Below are 26,585 nucleotides of genomic sequence, written 5' to 3'. Positions count from 1 at the left end.
GGAAAGGGGAGAGAGGGAAGACAAAGAGTGAAGATAGATAAAGAGAGATGGTAGAGAGAGAAATGAGAAATGAGATAAATAAGAATTGATCATGTGAGCATTATAACAATAGCAGATTTGAACCAGAAGTCACCAAAGTGGGGATGGCAGTGAGGGGAGCAGGAGATAAACCGACCTATGCAAACTATTCTTGTGTTGCGTCCAAACACTCAATAACAAATTAATTCTCACAAATTGGACTAAGAACTATTGGTGTCAAAATGGAGCCCATTCTTTAGAGAATCCCAAACAGAGTTTGCCAAAGTCTTTATCTATTGCTCTGGCCAGTGAGGACTACACTTTCACATCACGTCACTTCATGTTTATGGGGAATGATGACCTCTGAACTCTGACAGGCAGCCATTTTGTTTGTTACCGTATTCAGGCCTCTCCCGTCTGTTGCCTTCCATGTCGCAAAGGAGGGGCCTGCGAGGGGACTGGGGGTAGGCGCCCTCCCCTGCCTGTTTGGGGGGAGTACCTTTGCTCTGGGACCCTGGGGCCTGGGGGGCTGGTTGGGAGGGGCATTGGCCCATCACGTGACTCCCATCCTCCAGACAAGAGTGGGCTGGAGACAGACGGCCTGCAAGCAGAGGACAACAGCTTTCTGTAACATTTAAAGACACAGCATCTAAAGACAATACTAAGAGGTAGATAAATGACCATACAAACATTTGTAGAAAAACTTTTCCTTAGAAAGCTAGGGCATTCCTTCATAAGCAATCTTTTCTATGAACTGTTCCGTCAGGAAAGGTGGTCCCATGCCGCTGATTAACATTACGCACCGAATGGGTCAACTCTGCAACAGCTCGCTGTATGATTGTACCGATCCACAGCTTTGAAGTCAGCAGCGATTTGTTAACCTTGCAGCGGAATCCAGGGGTCTTACCCAATGCAGGGAAGAGGATCAGCATCTACCCAGGCCTGTGTAACCAAACTGCTAAAACAGAGGGAGTCCTACAACGAGGTGAGATCCCAGCTACGCAAGCTAAATTAACTGAATTCCAACTTGTTATTGGGACAGACATGAACACCATTCTGGACATGCGGGACAAATCTAAAAGACCAACTACAATCCACACGCAACCAAGGTTCTCCAACATAAGATAATTTCGAAGATAAATACACAACACGGAGGACAAGAGGTCAAAAGCACTAAATGTCAATAGGGAATTATCAATGGAAATAGTTGCTTTTCAGTTCAACATCTGTTAGGAATGTCAGTCCTGTGGCACATTCTCATTGGTCCAACCTGAAATAGGATATTTGTTATTTGGCCATTGCCCCAGTTTTATTGCAAGGAATTGTAAATTGGTCAACACCAGGCTAGGGCTGAGTTATAACACTACATCCTGCCCCTTTGTTCTGTGGAGAGAACCACATGAGAGAATCACAGGAGAGAATCACTGAGAACAGGGGAACATGAACATCTACCTCCCCGCATGATTCATCCTCTTTGAATAAGAATAAACCTTCCTTCACCTCCCCCTAAATCTTCCTCCCTCTGATGTGCTTTGGGGTTTGATGATTAAAGAATAACATCAACTGCTAACAACCTCATTGATGCCTGGTGGAGCTCATAAATCAAAAGCAAGAAGGGTACACTTTCTATTCCAACATGCAGAAAACATTATCGCGAATCGATTTCATACTATTATCGAGTTTTCTATTTTCTAGATATGTTTGAGAGCCTTGCTTGTGGAAAGGTGGCAGAGCTCGAGCGCTCTTCTCCCAAAAAAGGTCTTCTCCCAAAAAACGGTCTTCTCCCAAAAAAAGTCTATAGCCTCCGAACGGTTTGGCCTCCACACTAATAGGAACCCTCTGTGGACAGCTGAGACACTCACAAACATGATGATGTTCTCCAGGAAGCTCACAAGCCTCACGAGACTTGTCTGAAGATCCACGGTACCAGTTTTAAAAAATGATGTAAGTATATATGTAGATACAGTAGTTTAGTGCCTAAATAAGGGAATAAATAAATGAAAAAAAAGTTTCCTGATCTTTCTTTTATCTCTCAGATTTGTTTTTTACTATCTGTTGTTCCAGGTAGTAAATCTGTTATTCAATGCGTTTCTATTGGTTAATAGCAGTAACGCTAAATGTAATGTTTCATCCAATAACTGGTATACATCATTTTTTTATATATTTAGGCAGTGGTTCCCAACATTTTTATAGTCCCGTACCCCTCCAAACATTCAACCTCCAGCTGCGTACCCCCTCCAGCACCAGGGTCAGCACACTCTCACGTGTTGTTTTTGCCATCATTGTAAGCCTGCCACACACACACGCTATGTGATACATTTATTAAATATAAGAATGAGTGAGTTTTTGTCACAACCCCACTCGTGGGATGTGTCAAAGAGCTCTTATTGGACCAGGACACAAATAATAATATAATAATAATCAATAATTTTGCTCATTATTAGCTATCTTACATATAAAACCTTATTTGTTCATCAAAAATTGTGAATTACTCACCACAGGTTAATGAGAAGGGTGTGCTTGAAATGATGCACATAACTCTGCAATGCTGGGTTGTATTGGAGAGTCTTAGTCTTAAATCATTTTCCACACACAGTCTGTGCCTGTACTTAGCTTCATTCTAGTGAGGGTCGAGAATCCACTCCCACATACAGTTGAAGTCTGAAGTTTACATACACTTAGGTTGGAGTCATTAAAACTCGTTTTTCAACCACTCCACAAATGTCTTGTTAACAAACTATAGTTTTGGCAAGTCGGCCATGACATCTACTTTGTGCATGACACAAGTCATTTTTCCACCAATTGTTTACAGACAGATTATTTCACTTATAATTCACTGTATCACAATTCCAGTGGGTCAGAAGTTTACATACACTAAGTTGACTGTGCCTTTAAACAGCTTGGAAAATTCCAGAAAATTATGTCATGGCTTTAGAAGCTCCTAATAGGCTAATTTACATCATTTGAGTCAATTGGAGGTGTACCTGTGAATGTATTTCAAGGCCTACCTTAAAATGCAGTGCATCTTTGCTTGACATCCTGGGGAAATCAGCCAAGACCAAAAATTGTAGACCTCCACAAGTCTGGTTTATCCTTGGGAGCAATTTACAAACGCATGAAGGTACCATGTTCATCTGTACAAACAATAGTTCGCAAGTATACTGTCCTACCAAGCAAAAAGGCAGAAACTACTCATTTGGTCGAAAATTAGTTAATGTCATTTGTGCTACATTAAATACATGCTTAATCATGTGGACAAGTATCCTGCCTCTATTGTATTGTGTTCTGGAGAAAATGGGGGTCATGTTAGCAGTAACTGCATAAATTTACTGTGAAACCAACGTAAATAAAACCAATTGTTCTCAGTTCCACGCAATGAGCAGTTACTGCCAGGAGCTGTGCCAGGCCCGCCACGTCTGTTGATTCATCCAGCTGTAACACATGTAATTCACTGGCTTGTATGCGAAGCAGCAATTGTTTCAAAACATCTCCTGCCATGTCACTGATGCATCATGAAACAGTGTTGTTTGATGGAGGAATTGTCTGTATAGTTTTTGTTGGCCTTTTCCCCCAGCATTGGCCCAGCGATATCCGCAGCAGCAGGAAGAATGAAGTCCTCCACAATAGTATGGGGCTTGCCTGTCCTAGCCACTCGGTAGCTCACCATATAAGACTCTTCTAGCCCCTTCTTATTAATAGTATCTGTTGCTTTTATACGCCTACTCGAAAGTCATCTTTATTCTCGCTCAAAAAACTTGTGGCTTATTTTTCAAATGGTTTTGTTTCTAAATGTCTGCGCAAGAGTGAAGGTTTCCTGTGAGAGAGTAACGGTTAATGTGATTGGATGTTAATTATTTGACTAGGCTACCTGTATTTAACATTGTGTTGTTATTTCACTGAACACCAGATGGTTTCATTTTATTTTGGGCAGTGAAACGAGGCTAGTCAGGCGAGAAAAAAACCTCACCCAAATATATAGCCACGTTGGAAAATATAAATGTACTGTTTGAAAATGTAAAAACAAATGACACATTAAGATAAATATGTAAATCACATTTTTATTTAGCGTACCCCTGATGGCAATGCACGTACCCCCATACCCCAGTTTGGGAATACCTGCCTTAAGGGGTCTTAAAATTCTAAATCAAATAGTTAAATGATCCTTGGTATGACCATCTTAAAATAATTCCATATGTTAGCTTAGAACCTGGTTGAGAGAATGCCAAGAGTGTGAATTTCAAATATAAATATTTGGATTTGTTGAACATTTTTTTGGTTCCCCAGGCGCTGAAGACGTGGATGTTGATTAAGGCAGCGCCCCGCATCTCTCTAATTCAGAGGAGTAGGTTTTGCTGTACAACTGACTAGGTAACCCCTTTCCCTTTCCCTTACATGATTCCATATCTAAGCTAGATGCCCTCAATCTCACTCAAATCATCAAGGAACCCACCAGGTACAACCCTAACTCTGTAAACAAGGGCACCCTCATAGACGTCATCCTGACCAACTGGCCCTCCAAATATACCTCCGCTGTCTTCAACCAGGATCTCAGCGATCACTGCCTCATTGCCTGTATCCGCCACGGAGCCGCAGTCAAACGACCACCCCTCATCACTGTCAAACGCTCCCTAAAACACTTCTGTGAGCAGGCCTTTCTAATCGACCTGGCCCGGGTATCCTGGAAGGACATTGACCTCATCCCGTCAGTTGAGGATGCATGGTCATTCTTTAAAAGTAACTTCCTCACCATTTTAGATAAGCACGCTCCGTTCAAAAAATGCAGAACCAAGAACAGATACAGCCCTTGGTTCACTCCAGACCTGACTGCCCTCGACCAGCACAAAAACATCCTGTGGCGGACTGCAATAGCATCGAATAGCCCCCGTGATATGCAACTGTTCAGGGAAGTCAGGAACCAATACACGCAGTCAGTCAGGAAAGCTAAGGCCAGCTTCTTCAGGCAGAAGTTTACATCCTGTAGCTCCAACTCCTAAAAGTTCGGGGACACTGTGAAGTCCATGGAGAACAAGAGCACCTCCTCCCAGCTGCCCACTGCACTGAGGCTAGGAAACACGGTCTCCACCGATAAATCCATGATTATCGAAAACTTAAATAAGCACTTCTCAACGGCTGGCCATGCCTTCCGCCTGGCTACTCCAACCTCGGCCAACAGCTCCGCCCCCCCCATAGCTCCTCACCCAAGCCTCTCCAGGTTCTCCTTTACCCAAATCCAGATAGCAGATGTTCTGAAAGAGCTGCAAAACCTGGACCCGTACAAATCAGCTGGGCTTGACAATCTGGACCCGCTATTTCTGAAACTATCTGCCGCCATTGTCGCAACCCCTATTACCAGCCTGTTCAACCTCTCTTTCATATCGCCTGAGATCCCCAAGGATTGGAAAGCTGCCGCAGTCATCCCCCCTCTTCAAAGGGGGAGACACCCTGGACCCAAACTGTTATAGACCTATATCCATCCTGCCCTGCCTATCTAAGGTCTTCGAAAGCCAAGTCAACAAACAGGTCACTGACCATCTCGAATCCCACCGTACCTTCTCCGCTGTGCAATCTGGTTTCCGAGCCAGTCACGGGTGCACCTCAGCCACACTCAAGGTACTAAACGATATCATAACCGCCATCGATAAAAGACAGTACTGTGCAGCCGTCTTCATCGACCTCGCCAAGGCTTTCGACTCTGTCAATCACCATATTCTTATCGGCAGACTCAACAGCCTCGGTTTTTCGGATGACTGCCTTGCCTGGTTCACCAATTACTTTGCAGACAGAGTTCAGTGTGTCAAATCTGAGGGCATGCTGTCCGGTCCTCTGGCAGTCTCTATGGGGGTGCCACAGGGTTCAATTCTCGGGCCGACTCTTTTCTCTGTATATATCAATGATGTTGCTCTTGCTGCGGGCGATTCCCTGATCCACCTCTACGCAGACGACACCATTCTATATACTTTCGGCCCGTCATTGGACACTGTGCTATCTAACCTCCAAACGAGCTTCAATTCCATACAGCACTCCTTCCGTGGCCTCCAACTGCTCTTAAACGCGAGTAAAACCAAATGCATGCTTTTCAACCGATCGCTGCCTGCACCCGGATGCCCGACTAGCATCACCACCCTGGATGGTTCCGACCTTGAATATGTGGACATCTATAAGTACCTAGGTGTCTGGCTAGACTGCAAACCCTCCTTCCAGACTCACATCAAACATCTCCAATTGAAAATCAAATCAAGAGTCGGCTTTCTATTCCGCAACAAAGCCTCCTTCACTCACGCTGCCAAGCTTACCCTAGTAAAACTGACTATCCTACCGATCCTCGACTTCAGCGATGTCATCTACAAAATGGCTTCCAACACTCTACTCAGCAAACTGGATGCAGTCTACCACAGTGCCATCCGTTTTGTCACTAAAGCACCTTATACCACCCACCACTGCGACTTGTATGCTCTAGTCGGCTGGCCCTCACTACATATTCGTCGCCAGACCCACTGGCTCCAGGTCATCTACAAGTCCATGCTAGGTAAAGCTCCGCCTTATCTCAGTTCACTGGTCACGATGGCAACTCCCATCCGTAGCACGCGCTCCAGCAGGTGTATCTCACTGATCATCCCTAAAGCCAACACCTCATTTGGCCGCCTTTCGTTCCAGTACTCTGCTGCCTGTGACTGGAACGAATTGCAAAAATCGCTGAAGTTGGAGACTTTTATCTCCCTCACCAACTTCAAACATCAGCTATCCGAGCAGCTAACCGATCGCTGCAGCTGTACATAGTCTATAGGTAAATAGCCCACCCATTTTTTTATTTATTTACTTTTCTGCTCTTTTGCACACCAATATCTCTACCTGTACATGACCATCTGATCATTTATCACTCCAGTGTTAATCTGCAAAATTGTATTATTCGCCTACCTCCTCATGCCTTTTGCACACATTGTATATAGACTGCCCATTTTTTCTACTGTGTTATTGACTTGTTAATTGTTTACTCCATGTGTAACTCTGTGTTGTCTGTTCACACTGCTATGCTTTATCTTGGCCAGGTCGCAGTTGCAAATGAGAACTTGTTCTCAACTAGCCTACCTGGTTAAATAAAGGTGAAATAAAATAAAAATAAAAATGTGTTATTTCATAGTTTTGATGTCTTCACTATTTTTCTACAAATAAAGAAAAAACATTGAACGAGTAGGTGTGTCCAAACTTTGACTAGTACTGTATATATAGGTACCTATTTAAGCCCACAGGTACCGGTGGGATTAGGGTGACCACATTTAAAATACCCAAATGTGGGACAAAACGGTGACTTTGCGAGACATTCGCTACACAGTGTAGCCTAAATGAATACAAAATGTTGGCAACACCCCCGGTTCACCAACTACTTCTCTGATAGAGTTCAGTGTGTCAAATCGGAGGGTCTGCTGTCCGGACCTCTGGCAGTCTTTATGGGGGTGCCACAGGGTTCAATTCTTGGACCGACTCTCTTCTCTGTATACATCAATGATGTCGCTCTTGCTGCTGGTGAGTCTCTGATCCACCTCTACGCAGACGACACCATTCTGTATACTTCTGGCCCTTCTTTGGACACTGTGTTAACAACCCTCCAGGCAAGCTTCAATGCCATACAACTCTCCTTCCGTGTCCTCCAATTGCTCTTAAGTACAAGTAAACTAAATGCATGCTCTTCAACCGATCGCTGCCTGCACCTGCCCGCCTGTCCAACATCACTACTCTGGACGGCTCTGACTTAGAATACGTGGACAACTACAAATACCTAGGTGTCTGGTTAGACTGTAAACTCTCCTTCCAGACCCACATCAAACATCTCCAATTCAAAGTTAAATCTAGAATTGGCTTCCTATTTCGCAACAAAGCATCCTTTACTCATGCTGCCAAACATACCCTTGTAAAACTGACCATCCTACCAATCCTCGACTTCAGCGATGTCATTTACAAAATAGCCTCCAATACCCTACTCAACAAATTGGATGCAGTCTATCACAGTGCAATCCGTTTTGGCACCAAAGCCCCATATACTACCCACCATTGCGACCTGTACTCTCTCGTTGGCTGGCCCTCGCTTCATACTCGTCGCCAAACCCACTGGCTCCATGTCATCTACAAGACCCTGCTAGGTAAAGCCCCCCCTTATCTCGGCTCGCTGTTCACCATAGCATCTCCCACCTGTAGCACACGCTCCAGCAGGTATATCTCTCTAGTCACCCCCAAAACCAATTCTTTCTTTGGCCGCCTCTCCTTCCAGTTCTCTGCTGCCAATGACTGGAACAAACTACAAAAATCTCTGAAACTGGAAACACTTATCTCCCTCACTAGCTTTAAGCACTTTAAGCACCAGCTGTCAGAGCAGCTCACAGATTACTGCACCTGTACATAGCCCACCTATAATTTAGCCCAAACAACTACCTCTTTCCCTACTGTATTTAATTTATTTGTTTATTTTGCTCCTTTGCACCCCATTATTTTTATTTCTACTTCGCACATTCTTCCATTGCAAATCTACCATTCCAGTGTTTTACCTGCTATTTTGTATTTACTTGCCACCATGGCCTTTTTTTGCCTTTACCTCCCTTATCTCACCTCATTTGCTCACATCGTATATAGACTTGTTTATACTGTATTATTGACTGTATGTTTGTTTTACTCCATGTGTAACTCTGTGTCGTTGTATGAGTCAAACTGCTTTGCTTTATCTTGGCCAGGTCGCAATTGTAAATGATAACTTGTTCTCAACTTGCCTACCTGGTTAAATAAAGGTGAAATAAAATTTAAAAAAAATACAAAAATAGGTTAATCACATCCCGCAACCAAATGATCATGTCCTGCATTTTATTAACAAATTCAAACACCACTAATTTAAAACATTGTTGATTTGTCCCATATTTCAGTCAGACACTCCAACCTGTAACGTTGCACTTATTAATATATACTGTGCCTTCGGAAAGTATTCAGACCCCTTGGCCTTTACATAAGTATTTAGAACCTTTACTCAGTACTTTGTTGAAGCACCTTTGGCAGCGATTACTGCCTTAAGTATTCTTGGATATGACGCTACAAACTTGTATTTGGGGAGTTTCTCCTATTCTTCTTTGCACATCCTCTCAAGCTCTGTCAGGTTGGATGGGGAGTGCTGCTATTTTAAGGTCTCTCCAGATATGTTCGATCAGGTTCAAGTCCTGGCTCTGGCTGGGCCACTCAAAGACATTCAGAGACTTGTCCCGTAGACTCTCCTGCGTTGTCTTGGCTGTGTGCTTAGGGTCGTTGTCCTGTTGGAAGGTGAACCTTCGCCCCAGTCTGAGGTCCTGAGCGCTCTGGGGAAGGTTTTCATCAAGGATCTCTCTGTACTTTGCTTCGTTCATCTTTCCCTTGATCCTGACATCATCATCCCCAGACTATGATGCTGCCACCACCATGGTTCACCGTAGGGATGGTGCCAGGTTTCCTCCAGAAGTGACACTTAGCATTCAGGCCACAGAGTTCAATCTTGGTTTTATCAGACCAGAGAATCTTGTTTCTCATGGTCTGAGAGTCCTTTAGGTGCCTTTTGGCAAACTGCAAGAGGGCTGTCATGTGCCTTTTACTGAGTAGTGGCTTCCGTCTGGTCACGCTACCATAAAGGCCTGATTGGTGAAGTGCTGCAGAGATGGTTATCCTTCTGGAACATTCTTCCATCTCCACAGAGGAACTTTGGGTTCCATCGGGATCTTGGTCACCTTCCTGACCGAGGCTGTTCTCCCCCGATTGCTCAGTTTGGCCGGGTGGCCAGCTCTAGGAAGAGTCTTTGTAGGTCTTTCAATGTTGCAGAAATAGTTTGGTACCCTTCCCCAGATCTGTGTCTCGAAACAATCCTGTCTTTCGACATCTTGGCTTGAATTTTACTCTGACATGCACTTACAACTTACAACTTTGGAACATTATATAGACAGGTGTGTGCCTTTCCAAATCATGTACAAGCATTTGAATTTACCACAGGTGGACCCCAATCAAATTGTATAAAAAGCTCAAGAATTATCAATGGAATCAGGATGCACCTGAGCTCAATTTCGAGTCTCATTGCAAAATGTCTGAATACTTATGTAAATAAGGTATTTCTGTTTTTTTTATTTTGTATATATTTGCAAAAATGTCAAAAAACCTGTTAAATTTGTCATTATTGGGTCATTGGGTCAGAATGCACTGTATGTATCATAAGGATATGGTACTGGTGTTGTTAAACACTTCTACAATCATTCTTGAGATCTGATATTCTGTACAGCGCAAGACGAGACGTAGGCCAATGTCACAGGCCGATCGTCAACCGATCACATTTTTCCTTCCTTTCCTTTCAGGCTAAAGTCTATCTAAACTTGGAGGGGAACCTTAACCCTAACTACTTACAAAAAGCGTGCCTTTGACAAAGAACTACAAAAGCAAGTAAAAAGCCATATTAGCTGCTACTTCACGCAATCCCGTTTAAAAATGGTCCCTTCCTAACTGTTTTACATGTTATGCATTTTCTATAACAATATTAAATAGTCTAAACCTTTTGATACAAACTTTGAGAAATGATTACGTCATTTACAGGGGAAGCTGACAAAATGTTCTATTCATGTATGGTACACTGTCCTGCGAATGTCCCGCAAAATCTTGTTGACCCATATTTTCGTATTTTAAATGTGGTCATCCTACCTGCAAATGACCTCAGATGACCCCAAAATGACAGACAGATGTAGCCTATTGAATACATCTTGCATTTAGTCAATTAGCAGAAGCTCTTATCTAAAGAGACTTACAGTTGGTGCATTCATCTTAAGATAGCTAGATGGGACATTGTCAACCTTCTTTTCAAAGTGATTAATAGTTGTCCGCAGAGAGTGAGGAGGAAGGATGGAGGATTAAGGAGGGAGGAAAAGGTGGTAAATACTTTCCTATGGTCAGAGCCTGAAGCTTTCAATGTAGTGTTTTTTTAAAACATGTATTTAACCAGGTAGGCTAGTTGAAAACAAGTTCTCATTTACAAGTGCGACCTGGCCAAGATAAAGCAAAGCAGTACGACAAAATCAGCACAGAGTTACACATGGAATAAACAAACATACAGTCAATAATACCGTAGAAAAAGTCTATATACAGTGTGTGCAAATGAAGTAGGATAAGGGAGGTAAAGGCAATAAATAGGCCATGGTGGCAAAGTAATTACAATATAGCAATTAAACACTGGCATGGTAGATATGCAGAAGATGAAGATACTGGGGTACAAAGGAAGAAGATAAATAAATAAATACAGTATGGGGATGAGGTAGTTGGATGGGCTATTTATAGATGGACTATCTACAGGTGCAGTGATCTCTGAGCTGCTCTGACAGCTGGTGCTTAAAGCTAGTGAGGAGTCTCCAAAACCATGCTAGATATGAGTCTCCAGCTTCAGTGATTTTTGCAGTTGTTCCAGTCATTGGCAGCAGAGAACTGGAAGGAAAGGCGGCCAAAGGAGGAATTGGCTTTGGAGGTAACGAGCGTGCTACGGCTGGGTGCTGCTATGGTGACCAGTGACATAGGTATATTCTAAGTCAGAACTGTCCAGAGTAGTGATGCTGGACGGGCGGGCAGCTATCAGTTGAAGAGCATGCATTTAGTTTTACTTGCATTTAAGAGCAGTTGGAGGCCACGGAAGGAGAGTTGTATGGCATTGAAGCTTGTCTGGAGGTTAGTTAACACAGTGTCCAAAGAAGGGCCAGAAGTGTACAGAATGGTGTTGTCTGCGTAGAGGTGGATCAGAGAATCACCAGCAGCAAGAGAGACATCATTGATGTATACAGAGAAGAGAGTCGGCCCAAGAATTGAACCCTGTGGCACCCGCATAGAGACTGCCAGAGATCCGGACAACAGGCCCTCCGATTTTACACACTGAACTCTATCAGAGAAGTAGTTGGTGAACCAGGCGAGGCAGTCATTTGAGAAATCAAGGCTGTTGAGTCTGCCGATAGGAATGTGGTGATTGACAGAGTCGAAAGCCTTGGCCAGGTCGATGAATACGGCTGCACAGTAATGTCTCTTATCGATGGCGGTTATGATATCGTTGAGGACCTTGAGCGTGGCTGAGGTGCACCCATGACCAGCTCTGAAACCAGATTGCATAGCGGAGAAGGTACGGTGGGATAGAAAGTGGCTTTAGCAGTGGATACAGAAGAGAAGGTAAAGAAGAGGGAATGAAAGGATGATAGGTCCTCTGGAAGTTTTTTTTCTTTCAATTTTTGCTCAGCTGCCTGCAGCCCTGTTCTTTAAGCTCGCAATGAGTCACTCAGCCATGGAGGGAAGGGCCGAGCCGGCCAGGAGAAAAGAATACAGGGCGAGTTATAGTATAGGAAAAGAGAAGAGAGTAAGGTTGAAGAGGTTGAATCAGGAGACAAAGGGAGAAAGATTAAGCAGAAGGAAGTGATGAAAGGTTTGAAGAGGAGTGAGTAGGGGGAGAGAATGATCGGATATATGAGGAGAGAGAGAGAGAAAGAGGGGAGAAGATTGTGACGGCGCATGACTATCTGGGTAGGGGCTGAGTGGATAGGGTTGGAGGAGAGGGAGACAGAAAAGTAAACAAAGTAGTGATCAGAGACCTGGAATGGGTTAGTAGGCAAACAGCCTCTAGTAAAGGTGAGGTCAGGCGTTTTGCCTGACTAGTGAGTTGGATTGGGAAAGGGTGAGAAAGGAGGGGAAAGAAATTGTTGGAAAGTAATTCATCAAAGGCAGATGTCGGGAGGGTGAAGTTGTTCAGTACGAAGAGTGGTGAGCCATCATTAGGAAATGAGCTTATCAAGGTGTCAAGCTCATTGAGGAACTATCTAAGGGCACCTGGTCGGCGATAGATGACAACAATGTTACGTTTGAGTGGACAAGTGACAGTGACAGCATGGCATTCAAATTAGGTGATGGACAGGTGAGTGAGGGAGAAAATAGAAATTCTCCAGTTAGGAGAAATGAGTATCCCTGTGCCACCACCAGATGCTCTCGGAGTATGAGAAAAGCGCAGCTAGAGTAGTAGTGTTTTCTGGGGTGATCCATGTCTCCGTCAGGGCCAAAAGGTCAAGGGAGTGAAGGGCAGGATAGACTGAGATGAACTCTGCGTTCTTGATTGCAGATAGGCAGTTCCAAATGCTGCCAGAGACTAGGAATTCCACATATATATCATCCTAAACTGGGAAGTTCGACCCCTGAATGCTGATTGGCTGACAGTCGTGGTATACCAGGGGTATGACAAAATATACATTTTTCCTGCTCTAATTATGTTGGTAACCAGTTTATAATAGCAATAAGGCACCTCGGGAGTTTGTGGTATATGGATTATATACCACTGCTAAGGGATGTGACCAGGCACTTGTGCGTAAGAACAGCCCTTAGCCGTGGTATATTGGCCATATACCACACCCCCTCGTGCCTTCTTGTTTAATTATAGAATATGCATACAGTGCACCCACACAAAGTCTCAATAATTGTTTTTCTTTTTAATACCTTTAAACACCAAGTATAGCTCATTTCAAAATAGGCCATCATCATCACTGTCAATTAGGAATTATAATTCTTCACGTTTTACCAGTGATATGTCCAAACTCCATCTGCATGCCAATCATTTGATCTCAATCAGTTTCATAGGAATATGCATTTAAATCTTCTTCAATTTCTTTTTCATAAGCAAATTAGAGCAGATGGTGTCAACAAACTATAAAGCCTTCCAGTATTTTGTTTCAATCCAAGTCAATTCTGCCTAGTAGCGCACGCAGCTGAGTTTTGGCTGCATGGTAACAAAACGTGGACCATTCAGCTAACCATCCTAAAATGCCATAAGAAATGACTAAGGTGGGTTTTTCGGTGTAACAGTATCATTATACTAAGCTATTATATTTGGTTCTGTTATGTAGAATGCAAATGAATAATTATGTGATCTTCCAAGACATTGATTCAGCTTTGATCTAGTTTTACTAAATGAGCACCGCTGTGAGAAGTGGCAGAGCAATGCACCCGCTGCACCGAACAAGCTCATTGAAGCACACTTAGCCTACACTTTTGCCTCGCACAAAATTTGGTGATGCAGAAAAGAGACCACATGTTTTATGAAAATCTGGGAATATTTGGCCAAGGAACACTTCTGGTTGGTCTCAGGAAATTTAAAACAGGAAGGTGAGCTTTAAAATGGGTTTGTGTAAAGTAGAAGCAAATATGGCCATTGTAACGGCTCTCTTCTATCTCCTCCTCTGACGAAGAGGTAGAACAAGGATCGGACCAAAATGCAGCGTGATGAAGTTTCATGATATTTTAATGAAGGAAAAACTAAACATACAGAAACTACAAAAGTAATGAAATTAAATAATGAAAACCGAAACAGCCCTATCTGGTGCAAACACAAAGACAGGAACAATCACCCACGAAACACTCACAGAATATGGCTGCCTAAATATGGTTCCCAATCAGAGACAACGATAATCACCTGACTCTGATTGAGAACCGCCTCAGGCAGCCATAGACTACGTAGACACCCCACAAAACCCCTAAGACAAAAACACACCACAATAACCCTTGTCACACCCTGGCCTGACCAAATAAAGAAAGAAAACACAAAATACTAAGACCAAGGCGTGACAGCCATTTATAACCTCAAAAGTTTAACGAAATGACCTTTGTCAGAAACACACTTTTTAAAAAGTAGTTAAGGCTAACTGTCCTCGCTAAGTTTAGCTGGAACGTAGTCCGAAAGGATTTGAGAAATGTGATTGGTTGGCGATTGGCCTATGACATTGGCCTAAGTCTCATCTTGCGCTGCGCAGAATATCAGATCTCAACAACAATTGGAGTGTTTAACATCACCAGTACCACATCCTTATGATATATATCTTTCATAAGCGCAACATGACTGTAAGAGATGGGTCGGAATGTCTGACTGAAAAATACAACAAATCAAATTTTTTATTACTCGTGTTTAAATATGATGATAAAATGCGGGCATGATTGGTTGGTTGCGGGATGCGGGACAAAATAACTATTCAATTATATGAATTTGTGTATTGTGCATGTAGCCTCCCAAACAAGAACATTTAAAAAGTATACATTTATTTTTTAAATACTTGGCCATTTGGAGGAAATTAGCTGCAAGGTGTTGGCAGTGAATTAGTATTGGATAAATAATGAGTAGGGGGGGGGTGGTAACAGTATAACAGCATAGTACTCACCCTGTGAGGTAGGGTTGCGTAGAGAGTCCTGCCAGCTGCCCTTCTTTGGAGAAAGACTGCTGTTGTTGTTCAGTGAGTCCTGAGAGAGAGAGAAAAATAGAGCGAGGTCAACATAATTTACCAAATCAGAGGAGAGCAGAATGCAAAGTTTGGTGTTAAATGTGATAAGGTTGGAGGTTGAGTGTGTGCGTGCATGTGTACCTGTGAGACAGTGGTGGTGAGGTTGAGGGTGGTGGGCCGGCTCTTCAACGTGCCAAGGGTGGGGGAAGAAGGAGGGGAAGCGGTGGGGGAGGGAGGAGCGTCAGGATCCACCTCGTCTTCATCTTCCTCTTCCTCATCCTCCTCATCCTCGTCATCGATCATCTCAAACTCCTGGAAGTCGTCCTGGAAGGAGCAGACCGGGTGGTGCATATCGCTCTTCTCCAGAATCAGACAGTCCTGACAGAGAGATAGACAGATAGAGAGAGAGAGCGAGAGAGAATAAAAAGGGAACAAAAGCAACAACCCCAGAGTCACCTTGCAATAATTTTCAGAGAAAGGTGTGGGACAGGTAAACCCATAGCAGCCTACAAGAAGAATATAACACAACATTCTGTAATCATGCACTGCAGTATACGTATCAGCGTTCAAACACACATCAAAGCACTGCAATCAACAGTGAAGAAGTGACTCCGGGATGCTGGCCTGCTAGGCAGAGTTGCAAAGAAAAGCCATATCTCAGACCGACCAATAAAAATAAAAAATTAAGATGGGCAAAAGAACACAGACACTGGACAGAGATATGGCTTTTTCTTTGCAACTCGTCTCTTCACTGTTGACGTTGAAACTGGTGTTTTGCGGGTACTATTTAATAACTTCTTAGGGATAGGCCCCTTTTTTCTCAATTTCCATCTGAATGACGTGCCCAAAGTAAACTGCCTGTTGCCAGGATATGTATATAATTGGTACAATTGGAAAGAAAACACTTTGATGTTTGTAGAAATGTTAAAATAATGTAGGAGAATATAACACAATAGACATGGTAGGCAAAAATCTAAAGAATAAAACGGAAGACCATCCTCTTAGAAAGGCAAGTAAAAGGTCATATAGAAAATTAGCTACCTGGATACAATTCCTATGGCTTCCACAGGGTATCAGCAGTTTATGTTCAAGGTTTCAGGCTTGTAACTTCAAAAACGAATAAGAAATATCAGTTTTAGTACAGGGACACAGTCTTGGAATTTTGTGTTTGCACACGCCATGAAGACCGGACGCACCTGCTAAAATTGGTTTCCAATTGAACATACTTCTTTCCATAAGAAATATTATAGTTTGATTACATTTTAGTGTATCTGCGGAGTATCTGAGGAGTAGATAGAAATGTATTTTGACTTGTTGAAGCAACGAGTGGATTACTCAAATCGATGGCGCCAAGTAAACATACTTTTTGGGGTATAAAGAAGGATTTTATCTAACAAAACAACACTATATGTTATAGCTGGGACCCTTTGAATGACAAATGAGAGGAAGATTTTCAAAAAAGTAAGTGAAAATGTCAGTTATTTTTGAATGTATGAAACCTGTGCCAGTGGAAATTTGATGTGGGGTGCCGTCCTCAAACAATCACATGGCATGTTTTCATTGTAATAGCTACTGTAAATCAAACAGTGCCATTAGATTAACAAGAATTTAAGCTTTCAGCCGGTATAAGACACTTATATGTACCTAAATGTTTAATTCATGTGACAGATACTGTACATTTTATCTGAGCAAGTCCATGACATAGCCTACTGTACAAGAGATACTTCACATTTTATATGGCCGATTGCTTTTTATTAGTAGAAAATAATATATGTGATCTACACTTTTATATTATCTAGTAATATTTTAGTCATATTGATAGTGTATTTATGATATCATAATGTACTCATAACAGTGAGGACATCTAAACATTGACATATGACATCATTTATCTACAGTAAAACATCACCAGATCAATCAGAAGAGGTCATGATAACCCAAATAAATTGAACGACTTGTTAAGGGATTTTTTAAATAAAAAATGACTAATTATGTATACATTTCAATCAGGACTGACTAAACAGAATACTAGTATGTTACTGTATAGATGTATGAATTTTCTTTTAATCCTAGTACTGAATATAATGTGTGTAAGTATAATCAAGAATTAGAACAATGACTGTCTGTTCCTTGGTAGAAACTAATGAACTTATCGTCAGACTGGCTAGAATGCTTATCTACACAGGAAGACCGTGGCTTGGTCATAAATTACCTAAATTGGGGATAGAGACGATGTAGGAAGGCTTGAGAACTAAACTGCCATTGTATTGTGGTCCTTCTGTAGCACAGTTGGTAGAGCATGGCGCTTGTAACGCCAGGGTAGTGGGTTCGATTCCCGGGACCACCCATACGTAGAATGTATGCACACATGACTGTAAGTCGCTTTGGATAAAAGCGTCTGCTAAATGGCATATATTATATTATTATATTATATTACCGGAGTGGAGGAGAGACAGGACAGTTCAAAACCTAATGATGTCATTTTCAGTTTATAACCTGTTGTAAATTGTATCATGTTCAGTACTCTGGAGAATAAACGCTAGTGCTTGATTATGAGACTGGTCTCCGCCCATTTTATGCAAATAAGTTTCTTACAAATCCTTAGAAATGGGTGTATTAATTGAATTGGGTATTAAACATATAGGAATTGAATTCCTCTATCACGACTACAATCTGATCCTTGATGACAGTGGAGAGAGTGGACAACTATAAATATGACTGTGTGTGTTTGTGTGCGTCTTTTGAGGAGCGATCCCCAGTTCTCAGGTTCCCAAGGACATTCCTCCTAGTGGGTACAGACAGAGCTGACATTCCCTCCTGTTACTACAAGCCTTTCAGGCAGCTTGGCGGAAGCAGAACCCTTCTGCTGACTGGGGGAAACCAGAGGGATATTATGAATGAGTTTTCACCTCTTTCTGTCTCAAGGATAGGAGACAACATCATTACGTCCAGATAAATTAAATGATTCTGCAGTGTCGGTCACAAGTATTCTGCTAATGGACATGCACATAGATCTGACTTTCTGACTTTCAGCTCAGGGTTGTTTCTGATCTAAATACTAGCTATATTGCTTACTGAAAAGTTCAGTGATCCTGAATGTAACCTGGTTTAACAGGGTTGGGTTTTCTGATAGAGGGAGGGTGAGAAAGAGAGAGAGCACCCTTCTCTAATGAACATGGCTAAAACAGAGGCTGTTAGCCATAACACAACAGCACAGCTACAGCAAGAAGCCCATCACAGCTCATATGGGCTGAGTTAAGCTTCCGTAAATGGAACGTAATTCCATTTTGATGCGCTTTCCTCTCTGAGTATTCTGACGTTGAACTTCATCATGAGAACAGCATGCTATTCACCTGGTATTTGTTCGGAGGGGAGATCTAAGAAATGAATAAGTGGCGGATGTGTCCACAGATACACAGTATTCTGACCTTGTATCATTTTAAATATTAGCCACTATCGGGAGCCACCGTCAGTAATACCACATACATTTATAACTGTCACTTTAGTGTTAGTTTCTTCAATTTGTAGCTTATATTTTGCATCATTCCATTTCATTCTGATTATCTTTCTTTCCTCTCAGGTCTGTGTAGTTGTTCCTGAGGGTCGCTAGCATTAGTGGACCATATTAGGCAACGTTGTGCAATAATATGGGACATGCAGCCTATTGGAATCATTATGGAAGTCAGACCACACATAGCAGGTTAAACCTGGAGCCAGGTGCACGGTTCACCATGACTGGACCATTGTCATACAGTTCCATGATTAGTAAGGATTAGGGTATATTTATAGGATTATTGTTCAACCCCTATTATACACTTTCCCCCACCTTCTAATATTTCATGGATTGAACTTTAATATGACAACTTTCAGGATGAATCAAACCACTGTATTTTGTATTCATCACTATTCAGTATTTAGTGTGTAAAGGCTCTCCAAACCATATTTTTAATGACTCATACATACTTTCCTAACTCCAAAATGTGCCTAAATAACCTACAATATGAGAGTATTTTTATGTTTACCAGTTGGTGCGGAAACGGAGACGAATATGTATATAACCTCAGCAAAAAAAGTCCTCTCACTGTCAACTGTGTTTATTTTCAGCAAACTTAATTAACATGTGTAAATATTTGTATGAACATAACAAGATTCAAGATCCGGGCTCTTCGTGGGCCATGGCAGAACACTGACATTCCTGTCTTGCAGGAAATCACGCACAGAACGAGAAATATGGCTGGTGGCATTGTCATGATGGAATGTCATGTCAGGATAAGCTTGCAGGAAGGGTTCCACATGAGGGAGGAGGATGTCTTCTCTGTAAAGCACAGCGTTGAGATTGCCTGCAATGACAACAAGCTCAGTCCGATGATGCTGTGATACACCGCCCCAGACCATGACGGACCCTCCACCTCCAAAATCGATCCCGCTCCAAAGTACCTGCGTTGGTGTAATGCTCATTCCTTCGACGATAAACACGAATCCGACCATCACCGCTGGTGAGATAAAACCACGCCTCGTCAGTGAAGAGCACTTTGTTGGCGACGTTGTTGCCGGTGACGTCTATTGAGGACCTGTGTTACAACAGACCTGCAAGTCCTCAGTCCAGTCTCTCTCAGCCTATTTTGGACAATCTGAGCACTGATGGAGCCGACAGAGCACTGACGGCGACGACAGAGATGGCCGCCTCGCTTCACGATCCTATGAAACTATGTAGTATTTAAATTTTTCATGTGTTATTTCTTACATTGTTACCCCAGGAAATATTAGGTTTTATTAAACACAGTCGGGAGGAACTATTGGATATAAGAGCAACGTCAACTCACCAACATTACGACCAGGAATACGACTTTCCCGAAGCGGATCCTCTGTTTGGTCCATTACCTGGGCACATCGCGCACCGCTCCCGAGCATACTACTCGCCAACGTCCAGTCTCTTGACAACAAGGTAGATGAAATCCGAGCAAGGGTTGCCTTCCAGAGAGACATCTGGGATTGTAACGTTCTTTGTTTCATGGAAACATGGCTCACTCGGGATACGTCATCAGAGTTGGTACAGCCACCCGGCTTCTTCATGCATCGCGACGACAGAAACAAATATCTCTCTGGTAAGAAGAAGGGCGGGGGTGTATACCTTATGATTAACGAGACGTGGTGTGATCATAACAACATACAGGAACTCAAGTCCTTCTGTTCACCTGACCTAGAATTCCTTACAATCAAATGCCAACAGCATTATCTACCAAGAGAATTCTCTTCGATCATAATCACAGTCATGTATATCCCACCCCAATCAGACACATCGACGGCCCTGAAAGAACTTAATTTGACTCTATGTAAACTGGAAACCACACAAGGCTCCCTAAATTTTATCAGCATATCGAATGCGCAACCCGGGCTGGCAAAACCCTGGATTATTGTTATTCTAACTTCCGCGACGCATATAAAGCCCTCCCCCGCCCTCCTTTCGGAAAATCTGACCACGACTCCATTTTGTTGCTCCCAGCATATAGACAGAAACTAAAACAGGAAGCGCCCGTGTTCAGGTATGTTCAACGCTGGTTCGAACAATCGGATTCCACGCTTCAAGATTGCTTCGATCACGTCGACTGGGATATGTTCCGCATAGCGTCGGACAATAACATTGATGAATACGCTGACTTGGTGAGAGAGTTTATTAGCAAGTGCATCGGTGATGTTGTACCCACAGCGTCTATTAAATCATTGCCCAACCAGAAACCGTGGAATATTGGCAACCACTGCTTTTAATCAGGGCAAGGTGACCGGAAACATGACCGAATACAAACAGTCTAGCTATTCCCTCCGCCAGGCAATCAAACAAACTAAGCATCAGTATAGAGACAAAGTAGAGTTGCAATTTCAACGGCTCAGACACGAGAGGTATGTGGCAGGGTCGACAGTCAATCACGGACTACAAAAGGAAAACCAGCCCCGTCGCGGACCACGATGTCTTGCTCCCAGATAAACTAAACAACTTCTTTGCTCGTTTTGAGGACAACACAGTGCCACTGACACGGCCCGCCACCAAAACCTGCAGACTCTCCTTCACCGCAGCCAACGTGAGTAAAACATTTAAACGTGTTAACCCTCGCAAGGCTGCCGGGCCAGACAGCATCCCCAGCCACGTCCTCAGACCATACCATACGCAGACCAGCTGGCTGGTGTGTTTACGGACATATTCAATCAATCGTTATCCCAGTCTGCTGTTCCCACATGCTCAAGAGGGCCACCATTGTTCCTGTTCCCAAGAAAGTGAAGGTTACTGAGCTAAATGACTATCGCCCCGTAGCACTCACTTCCGTCATCATGAAGTGCTTTGAGAGACTAGTCAAGGACCATATCAACACCACCCTTCCTGACACACTAGACCCACTCCAATTTGCTTACCGCCCCAATAGATCCACAGACGACGCAATCACGCTGCCCTAACCCATGTGGACAAGAGGAATATCTATGGAAGAATGCTGTTCATTGACTACAGCTCAGCATTTAACACCCTCCAAACTCGTCATTACCCTGGGTCTCGACCCCACCCTGTGCAACTGGGTCCTGGACTTCCTGACGGGCCGCCCCCAGGTGGTGAGGGTAGGTAACAATATCTCCACCCCGCTGATCCTCAACACTGGGGCCCCACAAGGGTGCGTTCTCAGCAGTCTCCTGTACTCCCTGTTCACCCATGACTGGGTGGCCATGCACGCCTCCAACTCAATCATCAAGATTGCAGACGACACTACAGGGAGGAGGTGAGGGCCCTCGGAGTGTGGTGTCAGGAAAATAACCTCACACTCAATGTCAACAAAACAAAGGAGATGATCGTGGACTTCAGGAAACAGCAGAGGGAGCCGCCCCCTATCCACATCGACAGGACAGTAGTGGAGAAGGTGGGAAGTTTAAAGTTCCTCGGCGTACACATCACGGACAAACTGAAATGGTCCACCCACACAGAAAGCGTGGTGAAGAAGGCGCAGCAGCACCTCTACAACCTTAGGAGGCTGAAGAAATTTGGCGTGTCACCGAAAACACTCAAACTTTTACAGATGCACAATCGAGAGCATCCTGTCGGGCTGTATCACCGCCTTGTACGGCAACTGCTCCGCCCACAACCATAAGCCTCTCCAGAGAGTAGTGAGGTCTGGGGAATTTTTCTAGGGAGTTTTTCTTTCTAGGGAGTTTTTCCTAGCCACCGTGCTTTTACACCTGCATTGTTTGCTGTTTGGGGTTTTAGGCTGGGTTTCTGTACAGCACTTTGAGATATCAGCTGATGTACGAAGGGCTATATAAATAAATTTGATTTGATTTGATTTGCACAACGCATCACCGGGGGCAAACTCCCTGCCCTCCAGGACACCTACACCACCCAATGTCACAGGAAGGCCATAAAGATCATCAAGGACAACAACCACCCGAGCCACTGTCTGTTCACCCCATTATCATCCAGAGGGAGAGGTCAGTAGAGGTGCATCAACGTGGGGACCGAGAGACTGAAAACAGCTTCTATCTCAAGGCCATCAGACTGTTAAACAGCTATCACTAACATTGAGTGGCTGCTGCCAACATACTGACTCATCTCTTGCCACTTTGATAATGAAAAATTGATGTAATAAATGTTAGGTTAGATTACTTGTTAGATATTACTGCATGGTCGGAAATAGAAGCACAAGCATTTCGCTAGACTCGCATTAACATCTGCTAACAATGTGTATATGACAAATTTGATTTGATTTGTGCGTTCCTGGTGTAACTCGGGCAGTTGTTGTTACCATCCTGTACCTGTCCCGCAGGTGTGATGTTCGGTTGTACAGATCCTGTACAGGTGTTTTTACACGTGGTCTGCCACTGCGAGGATGATCAGCTGTCCCTTCTGTCTACCTGTAGCGCTGTCTTAGGTATCTCACAAGTACAGACACTGCAATTTATTGCCCTGGCCACATCTGCAGTCCTCATGCCTCCTTGCAGCATGCCTAAGGCACGTTCATGCAGCTGAGCAGGGACCCTGGGCATCTTTCTTTTGGTGTTTTTTTAGAGTCAGTAGAAAGGCCTCTTCAGTAGAAAGGCCTCCTAAGTTTTCATAACTGTGACATTAATTGCCTACTGTCTGTAAACTGCTAAACTCTTAACAACATTTCCACAGGTCGATTAATTGTTTATGGTTCATTGAAGCATGGGAAACAGTGTTTAAACCCTTTACAATGAAGATCTGTGAAGTTATTTGGATTTTTACAAATTATCTTTTCAACGTCAGAGTCCTGAAAAAGGGATGTTTCTTTTTTTTCTGAGTTTATTTAGATGGCTTTCATGTATCTCTATAATCTGAACCCGTGTTCTTTCTATGTATGGTAGTCTGTCGACAAAATTATAATTAAAAAGGTACACCATATTTAAATGGATGCCTTAAGACAAATGCACTGAAAACCCTATTGAATAAAACTCCTCACAAATATCTGTTGGCCAGCAAGTGGGAATGTTTTCAGCGGCTTAATTAAATGTATTCAGCAGGTGCAAGGGAACCACGCCTGTAAAGCCTGCTTACGCACCTGCATAAGGTAAGTCTGAATACCGACTACTAAGAGGACTGTATCAAAGGCGTACATTTTCTAAGTCAGAATCAGGCCCATAGAGCACAGCTAATAGGGAAAATACCTCTATTGAACCTCAACAGGAACAACAGCTACAATGGAATACTCTACCTAGCTCCCATTTACAGCTATAAAAATATGACTACAAATCACAATATAGAGTGTGTTGCATTGGGTTACGAGTGAGAGCAGTCTGCTGGCATACACCTGGCTGGCTGGTAGTGTGTTTCTCTGCTGTGTTTTTGGGAGTGTGTTCTTGTTTCAGAATAAACCCTGGATCCACAGGCTAAGAGGAGCATGATTAGACTTCCAGACTCTCAGCTCTCATTTAGGCGAGGGCAGGCATGATTTGAAATGTTGGAGCTAACTGAAGCAGCTCTCTATATTTATATTGTTGGAAGGAGAAAATTGCTGTAATATTTGTTAATGTGTTAGTTTGCTTTGTGTCACATTATCGGTTCATCACATTCTACGAGTATATATCCAATAACAGGAAACCAAACTCACATATTCATATTAAATCTATGCAAATTCTAAAACAGATGGATTAATAGTGATTACCTCCTAATTGATCAATATCATCTAGTCACTGGTGATTGATTAATAATCCTAATGGCTTTTCTCATCGCCCTAATTATATCTCTAACACCAGCAATGATGTCATTCCTTTTCTGTAAATTAGTGCATATAGAGGAGAGATCTACCAGAGTACAGTATCTGAGAGACACAGACCCACTGACCCTATTTGTCTTCTACCGCTTTGCTATGTCATACTATGAATAATGCATATGAGCAGGGGCATTAATCACTGTTAGAGAGAGAGAAATGGAGAGAGAAGAAAGAACAGGGAAGAAAAGGAAAATATAAAGTACCTTCATGAAGTATTCATACGTGTTGTTGTTGTGATACATCCTGAATTCTAAATTGATTAAACCATTTTTTTCTCACCCATCTACACACAATACCCCATAATTACAAAGTGAAAACATGTATTGAAAATGAATTACAGAAATATCTAATTAACACAAGTCAAAACTTTGTGGATGCACCTTGGCAACAATTACAGCTGTGAGTCTTGCTGTGAGTGTTTAAGAGCTTTCCACACCTGAATTGTTCAACATTTACCCATTATTATTTTCAAAATTCTTCAAGCTCTGTCAAATTGGGTGTTTGATCATTTAAAAAAAAAAAAAGGTATTTATTTTTTATGTACCCCGAAGCATACAACATACAATATACTTGCAGCAAACCCGCTAAACAATTACACCATACTAGTCATCCAACAGACTCTCATTCAGAGCAATACACAGAAGTATCCAGGGTCAACGCCCTGCTCAAGGGAACATTGACAGATCTCCCACCAGGCCCAAAAGAAACGTGAACCCGAACCCTCCAAGATCACCCCACAGTTCCCCAATAGCTGTCCTTAAACCATCCGAGACCCCTCCCACAGCTCCCCCCAAGATTTTTAAATAAAATAACAACTTGAAATAATTCCATTCCATTCCACACCCCCAAGCACCAACAACCAAGAGAATGAACTAAAGAGAAAAAAGAAAAAACAGAAGAAAACAGCAAACAATAATGTAAAAAAACAAACATTTTTTTTAAAGCAAAGGACAACTAAAATCATAACAATGCCAACTGTATATGTTTGTGTGCATGTCTGGCACTATTACATGTATGTGTGTGTTCTTGTATGCGTTTATTTGAATGAGAGCGTGTGCTTATGCATGTGTACAAACACCTGCATGGCATCAGCCTCAGGCAAACCGGCATTAGCTGTAAAACACTGACTTTATTTTTTACTTTTATCTTCGACCATCATTGTATCTCAAGCACGGTAACTCCACTCCCACTTGTCTCCATTTCCACATCCCAACCCTCAGCTTCCCTCAGCCCTTCCCATCTATCTCTGCTGGCCACCCTCTTCGGATTTTTACGCAACATATATCTTTCAACTATGCTATGATGTTTAACGTACAATGTCAATCTATCTAATCGAATAGAAACTACATATTGCGAGTTGAAGATAAATCATTTTGCTAAAAGTATTAGTATATTAGTAATTGACTGACCCGGTCTCTCCAGTTCTCCTAACAGTACTATTTCTAGGGTCAATTTTAGATCAATGCTATGCATTTTCAGCCATTCCTGAACCTAAGAACAGAAACAGGCTACCTAAGGGCAATACCAAAATAAATGGTTTAGAATAATTTTAGCTGAAAAATATGAAGTCTTTAATCTTGCATTGTTTTACATATCAACTCATACACCCTGTACCATGGAATTGGTACATCAAAAATCTCTTCCCCACTATTTTGCAATCTGTATGGGACAGTTGTCAACATCCTAGTCCTCAAATTAAACTGGTATACTTTCCTATTTATGCTCTTTTTATTCCTCTGACAGTTTTGATCCTTTATATTGGGCAGACAGACCAGTTCCCTACCTCCTCCCGCTGCCACCTGCCTCCTCCATTTTTGGGGTAATGCTGTAATCAATTAGTCGTACTCTTGGATTGAGCAGACCTTCCTGTACAATTCTGATAACTCCATGAAGAACATAACCCCACCATTCCAATTTACAATATAATTTAAGAACAAAATACACTTTTCAAACATCTTTCCCATAAATACTGGGATTTTATCAACCAGCACATTTGAGTTCAGCCATAATATTTGTTGTAACATTTGTTCTATCATTT

At 42.6% G+C, this 26,585-nt stretch overlaps 1 protein-coding gene across 2 annotated transcripts in view; it reads right to left on the bottom strand.

Moving 5' to 3' along the window:
- mapk8ip2 (mitogen-activated protein kinase 8 interacting protein 2) overlaps nucleotides 1–26,585 on the bottom strand; it is a 148,989-nt gene that overhangs the window by 15,439 nt on the left and 106,965 nt on the right. Inside the window, exons 3-5 of one of the 2 annotated variants that reach the window (XM_035789568.2) lie at nucleotides 15,426–15,662; nucleotides 15,225–15,303; nucleotides 416–619 (exon numbers count right to left, since the gene is read on the bottom strand). In XM_035789568.2, the coding sequence (XP_035645461.1) occupies nucleotides 416–619; nucleotides 15,225–15,303; nucleotides 15,426–15,662 (520 nt within the window). The remainder of the gene's footprint in view (nucleotides 1–415; nucleotides 620–15,224; nucleotides 15,304–15,425; nucleotides 15,663–26,585) is intronic. The other variant, XM_035789569.2, reaches the window with a different exon arrangement.

This window comes from Oncorhynchus keta, chromosome 17, assembly GCF_023373465.1.
Source record: "Oncorhynchus keta strain PuntledgeMale-10-30-2019 chromosome 17, Oket_V2, whole genome shotgun sequence".
In the NCBI taxonomy this organism is placed as follows: domain Eukaryota; kingdom Metazoa; phylum Chordata; class Actinopteri; order Salmoniformes; family Salmonidae; genus Oncorhynchus; species Oncorhynchus keta.
This window is presented reverse-complemented; position numbering and strand designations above follow the sequence as displayed.